Source organism: Phycomyces blakesleeanus (assembly GCF_001638985.1).
Source record: "Phycomyces blakesleeanus NRRL 1555(-) unplaced genomic scaffold PHYBLscaffold_2, whole genome shotgun sequence".
NCBI classification, from domain to species: Eukaryota; Fungi; Mucoromycota; class Mucoromycetes; order Mucorales; family Phycomycetaceae; genus Phycomyces; species Phycomyces blakesleeanus.
In genome coordinates, this window is record NW_017265135.1 from 1,037,453 (window position 1) to 1,051,422 (window position 13,970).

The 13,970-nt window shown below is 34.2% G+C and overlaps 5 protein-coding genes across 5 annotated transcripts; 3 read left to right on the plus strand and 2 right to left on the minus strand.

The window, feature by feature from the left end:
- Positions 1-1,013: 1,013 nt before the first annotated feature.
- On the plus strand, positions 1,014-4,185 carry PHYBLDRAFT_162470 (C2H2-type zinc finger transcription factor; the record flags this gene model as incomplete). Its single annotated transcript, XM_018434632.1, has 3 exons — positions 1,014-1,060; positions 1,236-3,727; positions 3,782-4,185. 3 exons carry the CDS (start codon positions 1,014-1,016, stop codon positions 4,183-4,185), a joined length of 2,943 nt encoding a protein of 980 aa, XP_018297435.1.
- Positions 4,186-5,793: 1,608 nt separating this feature from the next.
- Positions 5,794-5,967, plus strand: PHYBLDRAFT_95507 (hypothetical protein; the record flags this gene model as incomplete). Its single annotated transcript, XM_018443911.1, has 1 exon — positions 5,794-5,967. A coding segment is annotated over one exon (174 nt), but the record flags the coding sequence as incomplete, so codon positions are not given.
- Positions 5,968-6,804: 837 nt separating this feature from the next.
- On the minus strand, positions 6,805-7,787 carry PHYBLDRAFT_139428 (hypothetical protein; the record flags this gene model as incomplete). Its single annotated transcript, XM_018430221.1, has 2 exons — positions 6,805-7,157; positions 7,712-7,787. 2 exons carry the CDS (start codon positions 7,785-7,787, stop codon positions 6,805-6,807), a joined length of 429 nt encoding a protein of 142 aa, XP_018297437.1.
- A 1,281-nt stretch (positions 7,788-9,068) lies between these two features.
- On the plus strand, positions 9,069-10,164 carry PHYBLDRAFT_139429 (hypothetical protein; the record flags this gene model as incomplete). Its single annotated transcript, XM_018430222.1, has 3 exons — positions 9,069-9,183; positions 9,497-9,690; positions 9,859-10,164. 3 exons carry the CDS (start codon positions 9,069-9,071, stop codon positions 10,162-10,164), a joined length of 615 nt encoding a protein of 204 aa, XP_018297438.1.
- Positions 10,165-10,529: 365 nt separating this feature from the next.
- PHYBLDRAFT_139430 (hypothetical protein) lies at positions 10,530-11,572 on the minus strand (the record flags this gene model as incomplete). The annotated part of the gene is made up of 3 exons (XM_018430223.1): positions 10,530-10,772; positions 10,838-10,932; positions 11,395-11,572. The coding sequence occupies 3 exons, from the start codon at positions 11,570-11,572 to the stop codon at positions 10,530-10,532; spliced, it is 516 nt and encodes a 171-aa protein (XP_018297439.1).
- Between the last annotated feature and the right edge of the window lie 2,398 nt (positions 11,573-13,970).

Below are 13,970 nucleotides of genomic sequence, written 5' to 3' on the forward strand. Positions count from 1 at the left end.
TCTCAGGAGCTAATGATAAATAGAAACCTGAGAGTAAAAGAGCCTTATAAAAAAGGCATAACTGTCATAGTTAGAACACCATCTTAACCAATACCAACTTTCTCTTTTTTTCTCTCAATAAAATCATTATACAGTCAAAGCTCGATATAATGATATTTGATATACACCACAGCGGATTTTTTTGTGTAATCTTGTTCCTTAAAAGGATTCTTGTATATGAAGCGAATTTTGCCCATAACAGGAAATTCATTTTTTGGGGGACTGAAAAGTGGGGGGATGGGGGAACTACTCTTGGCCAATAGATTTCGATTAAAAAATATACTGCACAATTTCAAAAATGGTTCAAATTTTTAATTTGTTTCAAATAATTTTGGGCTGTAAAAAATTTATTTTTTATTTTCAAAAAAAATTAAGCTAAAAAAAAAGCTAGACTGGACCATAAAATTCACAGGTAGTAGCACACCAGTATATCCATACCACTAGAAACACTAGTAGTATTGCTGTTTGTATTTGTGCCTGTAAATTACGCAATTGGTTTGCTACAAACTACTATGTCTAGCTAATCCAAGAGACCTAGTGCCAGAAATACCAATAAACCCAAAGAGCATAAAGATTTGAATTTCGAGAAAAGCTAAAGCAGAAGAACTAATAATTAGTAACTAAACTTAGTTATATATATTTAACAGAATTTTATCTTTGACTCTATTAAGGTATTTGCAATAAAAGGCAACCAAATCTCTGCAAGTGAGAAGTAAATAGTTAGTCTTCTGTTGCTTTGTAAGAGGAACATGTAGTTATTACCTCTTTATTGATTTACCAAGATGATGAAAAACTAATTTATAAACTAGAATTGTATGATTAATAAACACAATGACATAAAAAACTGATAGTATAAATACCTTTGAGCTTATGATCTTTAAACAAAATTCTGCTTCTATAAATACTATAAACATACTGGAATATCTTACAGATAGAAGCTCATGCAAATAATAAATATTTTGTGGAAAAGTAAAATGAAAAAAAAGACAAAAACACGTGATATTTTCTTAAAAGAAAAGAAGTAAAAAAATTCTAATTGGTCCGCTGACATTAAATATTGATCTTTGCACATTTTATAAATTCAATTATTTTCACAAAGTCATTTTACCCCCTTTGTTTTTACAATTAATTTACTATTATGCAAAAGAATACAAGACAAAAAACATATAAAATTGTTAAGACTTGCCCCCTAAAAGGCAAGGCGAACTTAACTTTAGCATCAATTCAGATGTTTTTATCTGCTCTAAATGTGAAAAAGAGTTTGAAAAGCCTTGGTTACTGAAAAAGCATTTGAAGGTTCACCATATAAGTAATCAAATGGCAACTAATACTATACTCGACAAACCCCAGCAGGCCAAATTGATAGTTGAGAACACTATTCTGGATGCTAATGCATTTGATTACTTGAGTGACAAAGATGACTCCTCCAGTATCGGGAATGAAGAAGACAACATTGTAGACAAGGAAAACAATATTGTCAATAATTTCTTTGATATTGAAATGAACAGTAATCCAGTTTTCAACGCATTCTCTGATATGTTTTCTTCTGTTGCTGCTGCTGATGAGGTATCAATGACTGATGATGACTCTGAGATCCCAAAAGAAGTCTTTGAGACAATTGTCACTGTAAATGACTCTACAAGCTGTTATCCTTTTCGCAATCTTCAAACCATGATCCTTTTTGCTTTTATTGATGGAGATAATGACATGATCTCCCAGCAAATGTTGAAGAAGATACTGCTTGTGATGAACTTGATCATTGAGATCCAGCAAGAAACTCCCATAGGAAGAACATTTAAGTTACCTCGTTTGGATACTCTTTTAAATTATCAGGCAAGAAAGAAGTCCAAGATGCCTGTCTTTCCTTCACAAAGAATATCAGTACCTGGATCAAATGGGAACGCATTCACCCACATTAACCTTCCATCCGACCACTTGAGATTTCTTATGGCAAACCCAAAGAAATCCAAGTTGATCTTGTCCATGCCCAATCGTACCCCAAACCAATCAATCTGTTTGGAGCAAGGTGAAAAGTGGAGAACCCACCATCTCTTTCAGCAGCCTATGCACACTGTAAATGGTATAGATGTCTGGTTTGGAAACATTGTTTACTTGAAGACAAACGATTGCAGCATCCGCTTTTTGATTGAATCATTCCACATGGCAAATAAAAACATTTTTGTGAGAGGGTATCTGGTCAGAGCGATTTTGATTGTATGCTATGGCATTGAGGTTGCTGTTACCAATCTTAGAGTAGAGCAGATCTCTCACGTTGACACCACTCCTGTTGAAAGAGATCACTACTACAGTATCTCAAGTAGCCTTACCAGATTGAGTCCTGCTCATGACTTTCTTCTTTTTGGAGTTCATCCAATGAAGAAGCCTATGTCTCTTTCTGTTTTGCCTGGTAATGTAGATCGCGATACAGTATTTTACAAAGTTAGGATTGTTTCAATCATCCTTTTTACAGACAGCACTTCCGGCAATTGTTCAAAGCAGTACAATCCGTTTGAAAGCTGGTTAGTGAGATGTGCTGCCTTGCCTTTTAAGGATCGAAATTCGATAGCAAACATTCAGTTTCTTTCTACAATCCCTAAGAAAGATGGTGAAAATGGTATGTCTCTTCTGCCAGCAATCGTTGATGACTTTAAGAAACTCGAGAAAGGTGTAAAAATGTTCTCTGCTGAAGACAATGAGTATATTCTGGTTGTTGCTCCCATCCTTTGGATTGAGGCTGACACACCATGTCATTTGGAACTATGCGGATTGCTTGGGCCGGCCACCACATTTCCTTGCAGAAGATGCTACATTGAACTTAGACGTGCAAAAGACTTTGTGAAGGACTTGTCCTACTTCCGTGAGTGCCATGAGAGACGAACTCAAGAGCACTATGTTCTTGCAAACTCGTCATCTGGCAGAGACACTGAGATCCCAAATGCTCTGAAAATTGGAATGAGCACGCCTGCAAACAAGATAAGCTTTAGAGATCATTTGACTGGCCGCTTATTAGAATTACAGTTGTTTGATCCAGAAAAGAATACATCAGTGGAAATCCTCCACACAATACTTCTTGGTGTTGCAAAGTATATGGTGATTGACTTGGTTAAGGTCATGCTTAAGAATGACACAGCCACAATAGCAAGACTTTCAGAATTCTTGACAGATTACACACAATCAACTGGTCTATCAAGAAAGTTTACCCAAAACTTGAGACATAGTGATTCATTCCTTGGTAGAGACTTCAAGGTTTTGCTTCAAATACTTCCTGTAATTCTGATTACAGAATTCTCTGGAAATCATGAGCTAGATCTTGTAATACCATGCTTTGTTGAACTTGGTCAATTGTGTTCTCTGGTATTCGTTTGTCAGGTGACATCAGACTTTGATAACTATATTATCAGAATAGATAATGCAGTGAAGCACTTGATCAGAGCATTGTTTGACTACAATAAAGGAACCAAGAACGAGCTCCACAAGGCGTATTGCACCAAGTCAAAAGTTCATTACTTGACACATCTCAAGGAAGATATAATTCGTTTTGGTCCAGCCCTCAATTATGAAACAGAAAAGGGCGAACAGTTCAATAAGCACATTTGCAAACATCTGTTTCATAAGAATTGCCAAAACACTTCCAGAAATGTTTGCCTAAAGTTTGCAAAGCAGATAGCATTGCAACATGTAATTGACGGTGGGTCATGAATTAATAGCTCTGGCAACCGAGAGAAGTCTGGAACTGGAATAGAGAGGTTCATTAAAGACAACAATAAATCCTTGTTCTATTACACCTCCTTTGGTGGCTCAAGAGAGCTAAAGGACAACAATGACACTGGAGATATTGAAGATGACACCATCCAAAACAACAGTTTTGGCACGTTTGTTTTTAGAGATGATCCAATCTCTTGCCCTTGTATAAGACTTGTCTCAGGCTCTGTTGTTAAGTTTCTTAGCATTGTTCCTCGTATGGATAATGATAAAAACAATAACTATGCCAAGGCTGTAATAACAGGTGAGCATTCTTATGTTGCTAACATAAATCTCATTTGTAAGTTAGATTTGCACATTTTCTGCAACCCATTTTACATTGTAAATTTGAGCAAGTTTGGTTCCTACTGGTTCATTCCCAATAATCTTCTTTTTGATAAATAAAATGATGCTACTTCTTTATTATTATTATAATTATTATTTGAACCTTCTGTTTTCTTCTTCTCAACATCAATTTTTTTGTGTAATTTCTGTGAAGTCATTTTTTGGTTACTCAAACCAATCCCCAACTTTCCTTAATAAATCCTTTGTCTCACTTGAACACTTTCTGACTTCTCTAACAGTTTTTTTTCTTACTTTAAAAGTCCACAAGTAGTACTGAACTTAATTTTATTCTTTATTTGGATGAAAAAAATTGAGTACAAAAACAAATTACAATATTTTGGTCTCTAAGCCAATCATATTGCTTAGGTGCCAATTTTCATCTAAAATGATATGAAAAATCTCTGATGGTATAGTGATAATTGCGATATAGTGATAATTTTTTGGAAAATTTAGGCCCGTGCCTGCTTATTATCACTATTTTTTAATATAGTGATAGTAATAAAATTTGAATCCACCAGTATCACTATATCGAGCTCTGACTTTATTTATATACTATAAAAAATAAATGTAATATATATTTTATTTAGTATTTTAAAGCAAGTTTACTTTATTAGACAAAATACTATGAATCCTATTAGAAAACAGTAGTCACTTACAGCAGCATTAGAAATATCACTAAATAATGCATAAAGTAAGAAAAACACACATTTGATATAGTGATAGTAATAAAATTGTGAGCGTGCTGGTTAGCCTTTCCGTTACACTAGTAGATATTCAATTAGAACTAACTAGGTGTTCAATGAGGGTGTGATTATAAGGGTTTTTAAGATAGAAACAATTATATAGAATTTGAGAATCAAGGTGTAAGATAGTATTTTTTTCATGTTATTTGCCTTTGCTTTTATATTGTTTCTATCCTATTTTTTACATCATTGTTTTATCATTTTCTAAGGTTTGCTAAGAGCATCCACAGTGATATGTGAGAAATAAATGTGTATTTTGGAATGAAAAAACAAATTTAATATAGAAATTTCAATCCAACCACATTGGTTTTGCCAAACTAAATATTTCATGACTTTTCTAATGTTAGAATTGAAATATTTCTATCAGCAACATATAAACATTTCAAATATCAATCTTAAATCAAATGTTTCTTTCTTAATATTATCAAAATACAAATAAAATCTTATATGCCATGAGTGCTGATCAAAATACAATCAATCTGAACGAAGACTCTGATATCAAAGAATACAAGTACTTTCTCAACAATCCAGTTGTAGATTTTAGATTATTTGATTACTTGTATGATGATAAAAAAGAGGAAGCAAGACGTACAGCAAATAACGTATTTTTGTTGAACAATTTAGATGCAATTATGCCTTCAACTCGGACGAGTATAAACAGAGGATGTATTGAAGGCAATGAAAGATTGTATTCTGACTATTTTGCTGCAGATCCTGTCTACAACAAGAAAATCTTCGAAGAAGGTTTAGAATAAGACATGGTCTTTTATTCCAGGTCTGTGAAGGAGTAAATAACCAAGACTCCTATTTTGTCCAAAAAAGAAATGCTTCTGGAATACTTGGATACTCAACATTCCAAAAGGTTACCATTGCACTGCGTATGCTCTGCTATAGAGTGTCCGCCAATTCACTTGACAAATATCTGAGAATGAGCAAGACTGTTGCCTTAAAAAGTATGAAACTCTTTTGCAAGACATTGACAGCTGTATTTAGAGATGAGTATCTTAGAAGGCCGAATCAAGCAGATACAGATTGGATACTGGCAGTTGGTGCCAAAAGAGAGTTCCAAGAGATGCTAGGATCTATAGACTGTATGCATTAGGCCTGGAAAAACTGCTCAACGGCTTGGCATGGCCAGTACACTGGCCATAAACATGAGCTAACTTTGATTCTTGAGGCTATTGCTTCTCAAGACTTCTGGCTGTGGCATTCATACTTTGGGCTCCCTGGCAGCCATAATGATATTAATGTTCTTGATCGATCTGATGTCTTTCAAGAAGTCACTGAAGAGACAGGTTCTGTTGTGTATTACAACATTGGAGGCAAAACATATGACATCGGATACTATCTGGCCAATGGAATTTACCTAAGCTATGCAACATTGATAAAAACCATGTCAAATCCCATACTAGCAAAGGAAAAGATAACATATATTTGTGTATTCTTATATTTATTCTTATCTTTACTAAAATTTGCTACTTCAAATTTTATAATCTAGCTGTTTGCTCAAAAACAAGAGGCCACAAGAAAAGATGTTGAACGGGCTTTTGGAGTACTGCAGGCTAGATTCAACATTGTCAAGCTTCCTACAAAGCTGTGGAGAATTACAGACTTAAATATGATAATGAAACCATGTATCATATTATATAACATGATAGTGAAAGACGAACGTGGCGTAGATGGCCTGGACATGGTCTATGAACAAAGCTTGGCAGCAATGACATTATCAGACAGAGCTAGTAGAAGAGCGACTAGTGAAGACGTTACCAGAGGAAGCTTTTCTGAATTTGTCACAAGATATTGTGAAGTTACAAGCCGAATCAACTATGCCGAGTTAGTAAAAAGCCTTGTGAATAACTTGTGGAGTATGGCAGGAAATAATGAATAAATAAAGTGTAATAAAGTTTTATGTTAAAAAAGTGCAAAAAAAAATATTTTATTCATCAGAAAAATTATATTCTTCATCACTTTGAAGCTCTTCAACTTCTTCTTCTTCATCATCACTACTCTCATCCTCATCTTCAAAACCCCTTTCTATTTCTTCTGCTTGGCGCAGGGCTTGCTTTTGCTTCAAGAGAACACAGCAGCGTCTTACTGGATTGCTGATAGTGTCTGCATCCATCATGATATACTTCATGTCCAGCATCTCTCTGAAATTTTTGTCCTTTCCACTACCAGAACGCTGGGCTTTTCTTTGATCATTCACCAGATCAAAAAGAGCCTCCTGGACCTTTCTCTTCCCCTGGGATCCGGCCTTGCTTTGTTTGCAACCTATTGGATGGACAATCTCTTATTGAGAAGACATTTCATTGTTTCCCTGAACATTCCCACTGGACGGAGTGATTGACACAACAATCTGGCTTCTGTTTTCTTGTCCTCTTGTTGAACCTTCTAAGCCGTTCATTCACTTGGGAGCAAGAGAAAGGACGGAGTAGCAATGATCCAAGTTAAATGTCTTGTTGTTTTGGACCTTGAACAGGATTCTTGCTTCAGAAATCTAGTTTTTGTATATATAGAGATTAGACATCAATAATAAATTAACCAAATTTTTAACTAGGATATTACCATATCTAGGACATTGGCCCCACTTTGATTGCGTCACTCAACTTGAGCCACACAGCCACAAAACTTTGCTACTTTACTTTGTATATGATTCCAGCAGGATGTCAAAGAACTAGTAGAGCGGAACATACAGCTTGGATCGATGTTTTCAAGATAGTGCAATCCAATTCTTTTCTACATAGTAATACCCCTTTGATCTTTTCCCGTTATTGCGTCTTGAGAAATAGCCAGCCACGACTTACAAAGCTGAATGTCCTTCAAGTAGTTCTAATTGGCATTACGGCCACTGGTAGATGTGGAAACAGGTTCACTCGAAGAGACATTGTCAGTGGAGGATTGGAAAATATTGCTGTTCATTTCAAAGAGTAAAGCTAGATATAAAGAAAATAATACTCAAAATTTGTATTAAAGTCTGCCTTCAATTTATATCAAAATATGACTTCAATTTTTATTAAAATATGACTTCAATTTTTATTGCCAAAGGTTTTAGTAAAGTTCAAAACATCTACATTCACTAAACATTTCTCACAAAAATTTTAGTTTCGCACATCGTATAGCAAAACCACTGTGGATGAAAAAATCTAAATAATTTGTCAAATTCCCATATTTTTTTAATTCCTACATACCATTGTGGATGCTCTAAAGATTTTTATTTTTTTAATATAAGACGGCAGAGTGATATTCAATAATCAATAGTTTTACCAGACCAATAATATAGTTTATAAGTTATTGACTTCTTAATATAGCTTTAATAGTGTGACGTACGACGTTTGGTTGTAAAGAGTGTTTGTTCAGATGACAGCTAGAAATTCGAAGTATAGTTCCAGATTCTCACTCTCAGTGCAGGCAGTGCCAAGGAGCAGAGCAAAATCTTCCAAGAAGTTTTACAATAAAAAAATAGAGTAGACTTTAGATACTGTTTATTAATTGAGATTTTGAAATATTTATACTCGTAATTATTGATAAAAAAATGATAAGATATAGATGTAGATGAACGAGACTGGAAATTTGTGAGCTTGGTTAAACAAAGGGAAATCTTGTAACACTGAAAAGAGAAGATAAGATTCGAGATCTAACAATTTGGGGAGATCAGAATGAGGTCTGTGCTTCACAAGTACAATGATAAAATTAATGGCTGAAGCCAAAAAAGACAATAACTGTTCATTACAGTCACAATAATCTTCTATGATAAACTTTTATTTCAACATCAGTATCAGTGTGCCTAATTAGAATTTAAAAAGACTGAATATGATAAAGTATATAGACAATTAAAAAATTTATCAGGCATTGCCAGATTTTCTCAAATAATTGGTTAATATTTTTCTATAGTAGAGAAGTTTGTGGACTCAGATTTGTAGACACAAGAATGACTTTGGCTACTTAATTTGGTCTGTTTGTGTAATTGTGTTACTTTGTATTACTTGAAATTTTGAAAAAATCATTTTATTTTGTCAAAAAATATGGCAAAGTGAAATCAAATTTTCAATCAATAATATTCTCTCAATTTTTACTCTAAACTGACAGCATAATTTATGATTATGTAACTGAAAAAGACTGTAATTAAATCAAATTAAAGAAATATAAGTTTTGGCTAAGTATACATTTTATTTTGTTTACTCTTTTATTCAATTAAAAACAATGAACACAACCACTCTAAGAGACAGGACTATCAGCTACAGAGACCAGAGTAGTGTAATTGTCCGTAGAGACAAAGTGATGCTTGAAGCAATGATATTCAAGCATCCAAAGTACAGTCAAAGCTCGGTATAGTGATAATTTTTGAAAAATTTGGGCCCATGCCTGCTTATTATCACTATATCGAGCTCTGAGTATATTTTTGTACTATAAAAAAATCTAGTATATATTTTATTTTGCATTTTAAAGCAAGCCCAGTTTCTTAGACAAAATAATACGAATCCTATTAGAAAACAGTAGCCACTCACAGCGGCATTAGAAATATCACTAAATAATGCGCGGAGTAAGAAAAAAACACGCTCAATATAGTGATAGTGATAAAATTTCTGTCCACCATCCATATCACTATATCAAGCTTTGACTGTATCAAGGACATGGCAATATTGGAGGAGCCTGGGATGAGATTGTCCAAAAAGTCAACGCCATCGAATTTGATGATGGGAAAGTGGGTCTTTCAACTATAAAAGATCAGTACAGGGCAAGAAAAAACCAAGAAAGACAAATGACAGATACAAATGAGAGACATATCAAAGTTGATAACCTTCTTTATCAGCTTATTAGTTTGGTAATATCTTTATCATGTAAAGTATACTTTGAATATTTGGGTATTTAATATTATGTCTTTTCAAAGAAAGAAGAGGAGGCTTGCAGAGCAAATGATGCTTGTCAAAAGAAGAGTATTTGCGAGGCAGAGAAAGCTTAGACTGCTGAGAACTTTTTGGTGCTTGTGAAGAGGGCCAGACATGAATATATCAGGCCTGCGTACCAGCAGAGACAGCAGGCCGCTGATCCTGGAGAAGGCTTCTCTACATTTTGGCTGGAACAGACTTTTGTTTGCATGAACAGTGTTATGCATGTGTTGAAAGGATTCCATGGTAACCTCTTCAATATTGTGGACAGAGTTGGGGACAATGATGTTCTTCTTGTCATTGAAAGATTGGAGCAAAAGTTTAATGAAAGAATGACACGTCTGGAGGAAGACTTGGTGACAAGTCAATTGCGAATTGAAGAATCAATCATAAGACTTTTCTCTCAATAATTCTTTTAGTATTAATCTGAAATAAAAAAAAACTTTATTGATTCAAGAGATCATATATATATCTTTCTGGGGTTAGAGGAGCAACATCAAACTTCATACTTGTTTGGTTGCCACCATTGAAACAAACATGAACGTTCTTTAATAAGGTTTTAATAATGTAGTAAAGTCCAACAGAACAATAACAACTTTGTTAGGTTTGAGAATACTTCAAAAAAGTATACAAACTTCTAACATGAGCAAACTCATGCTCAACTACAATTCGCACAGCAGACACGTCCTTGTTAATATCTAGGTCTACTTCATTCGATGACACTGAAACAAAGTTATAATGATTATATATCAATTATGAAAAAAGTTAAATTTATTTACTTTCGTCTGTTAAATAGTACTATCATAAAGTCTGATGCAGTATAAGCTGGATCGCCATACAAAAAATAACAAGGACCGTTGTTTATATCTCTGAAATCAAATGTTTGACGCATTTTCTCCTCTAGACCACTCTCTAGATATAGGTGCGTATCATGTCGGTCGCCTGTCTCAGACCCCATAATAGAAGAAGTGATACCATCAGGTGTTACTACTGCCTGATACTTAATACCATGTCCTCTCTACATAAAGCATATTTATTGAGCTAACTAGAAGTAGAGTAAACTTAAGACTGCTCTTTACTTACATAATGTTCATTATAGACAACATCCTGACCAACTATTGGCCTAGCTATTTTGTTAAATGTGCTGTTAATGAAGCCAACACAGTCATCGACTGGGGCTTTTTATACAGATAAAAGAGATTAAGATTATTAGTGAAATTGTTAACAGATAACAAAAGTTTTTCTCATATAATCGCTTTATTGCGCTACTAAAACACGCAAGGTTTTATTCGCAGAATTGATTAGTATCGAACTCAAAAGCAGTATGGAATTTCATATAAATTTTCTCTATTATTCCATTGAATATGACACTGAGAATAGGTATTGGTCTCCTAAATAGCAAAGACAAATCTGTTAAGCGAGCAGGGAAAGATATTCTCCGGAGCATGATAGTCATACCCTTCATAGTTGGAATAGAAAACTCACTCTTTGAGCCTTCTCAGAAGTACACTTTGTCACCCAATTGAAGAAGAAAGCACAAAGATGAGATCTGATAATAAAGTCATGTATTAATACTTATAGCTGCTGAAAAAAAACCAGTGCATGTACCTCAGACATAGTGAACCTAAACAAGATCTTACAATCCTTGTCAGATAAAGTGTTTATATTCAAACAACCCTGTATATGCAAAGAGATACAGATACAATCGAACTCTTGTTGATACTGTTGTGCTATCTCAGCTTCTTCTTCTATGACATATTCAGATACATGATAAAGCATTGAGTCTGCAATTTCAATAAGGCGTTCTATAGCAGACATAACCGAGATTTATTAAATAAAAGCGAACAGTAATGCCCCTGTAAAACAGTATACTGTTTTTTAAAATAATGTTAAGTACCATTTTGTATGTTTAGTTGGAATATGCTTCCGACAGCATTTTGTGAAAGTGAAAACTTGATATGGAAACTTCTTTGAAAAAATGATTTTTTGGGAGGTTTGCATTTTTTCAGTTGGTGTTTTTGTACAACTCTGAAAATTTGAGTCCACAAACTTTTCTAGTGTAATCTATATATGTAGTTTATGACATTTTTTTATTCCTGAACGAATTTGCGCTGTATGCTAAAGAGTGACGCGTGTTGAGTTTGTTGTGTGTGCAACTTGATCAAAAATATGAATAAAAATGTATTGAAGATGAATTACGAATATAACTCTAGAGTACAAGTTCGAAGGGTAAAAAAGATTATAGAGAGAAAGATAAATATAAGAAAGGTACAGAGTATTTAAAAAGGCAATTAAATGTTCAACTTCACTTGGGACAGTTGAAAATAGAAAAGAAATAAAGATGTTAAGGTAGAAGGTGAAGAGAGATATAAGAACACGGTCGATTTCGCTTGGGACAATCCAGACAAGTGAAACAGCAAGACACAAGAAGATGAACTAGAAGAAGAAAATGAAAGTACTGTTGATTTCATATAGGACAATCAAGACAGATAGACAGCAAGGTACAAAAAGATAAAGTAGAAGAGGAGAATTTAAGAGAATACTGTTGACTTCCCTCAGGAAAATCACACAGATACAAAAGAACGGAAAGGAGAAAAAGGGAAAGAGGGCTTTGAATAGAGATATAAACTTTAATGCGATATTTGATTGCTTTCCTATGGGTCAGGCAGAAAGCAATTCAGGGACGGTGATTTTTAAGAGAGAGATAACTGATCATGTTTATTGTTGTAAAATAGGTCTCTTATATACCTTTGAGAATTGAAAATAAAATATGAAAATGGGATGTTTTTAGAGATTAGAGATGTGACTTATAGCGTGAGAAGAGGTAGTGGTAAAGGCGGGTAGATGACAATGTCAAAGGAAAGAATGGGATAATGTTTGTGCTTTTGGTAAAATGTAAGGGTAAGATGTTAGAATATAATAGGAGTGGTAATAAAAAGATAATAAAAATGGGATACAAGATGAGAAATGAATAGCAGTAATAATGGAAGATAAATAGTGTGAGAAAAAGGGAACTGGAAGTATAAATGGGTAAAATAATGCAAGAGGTACAAGTATGTTCAAGAGATGTGGATGGAGGTAAATTACAATGAAAAATATGTGCGATGTGTATATACGAGAATGTGGGGAAAAGCTGGAAAAGGAAAAGGGAAAATGTATGTATAAAAAGTAAAAATGCCAAAAGGAGAATATATGCAGGAAAAGTAGGAGTGATAATAAAAGTAAATATATATATATATATATAAATGTGACTAGGAAGAGATGTGATAATATTTAAAGTGATAATGTAAATGATGATGAGGAAAAATGGAAGAGAAAATGGTCGGAGAAGAAGAAAAATAAATTAGTGTGGGCGAAACTGGAGAACCCACAACACCCGTGTCAAGAGCACTATAAATAATTTGGCCTGTATGCTGGAGAAGACCATAACTCGAACTAGCATTAAACTTTACAGGGAGTCCCAAGAAAAAAAAGATACTGTAAACCCATATTAACATGTTAACTTTCTGAAAGTCCATGTTGGGTCTGGGATAGATTGAACAATCTTTGCAAAATGACAAACGCTCTTTTAAAAGAATCAGCTTGCTCTTCTGAATCATTTGTCAATTAGAAAATCTAAGGGAAAGTATTGGATAATGCTTGTGAAAATCCTTCGCCCCCTCCCCCTCATCCTCCAAGAACAGTGTCAATACCGTATTTTTAGCTTACTGTTGTTTTGTTTTGATAAAAATATTGCAAAATAATGAGTGTAAGAAATAATACAAAAAAAAGCACGCACTATAATAGCATTTTAGAGATCAAGTACTCCAAATATATCCTGAGTAAGGTCTGGAGGTTGTAAAGAGCACTCCGTGTGTCTTCTCGACACTACTTGGTATGACCAACAAATATTGACATCAAAAAATCTTCTAGCATGGTATATATTTAACTGCTTATTATAATAAGAGTAATTGGCCGACTGGGAGGAGAAAAGAAGAAACCAGGAGGATTAGCATAGTCAGTTCAAACCTAGCTACGTGGTTCTTGTTAAACAACAGCCGCCACGCTCGGACATATTGTACATCGAAATAAAGCCACCATTAAAAACAGTTTTGTTTCTCATTAAAGATCTCATGCGTTGTACACTGACCTATTAGCAACATTTTTCAGCTGTGTTTCACGAATCGGATCTGGTGAAGATTAGGCAATAAATGAAGTGGACTTTGAACAAGTTTGT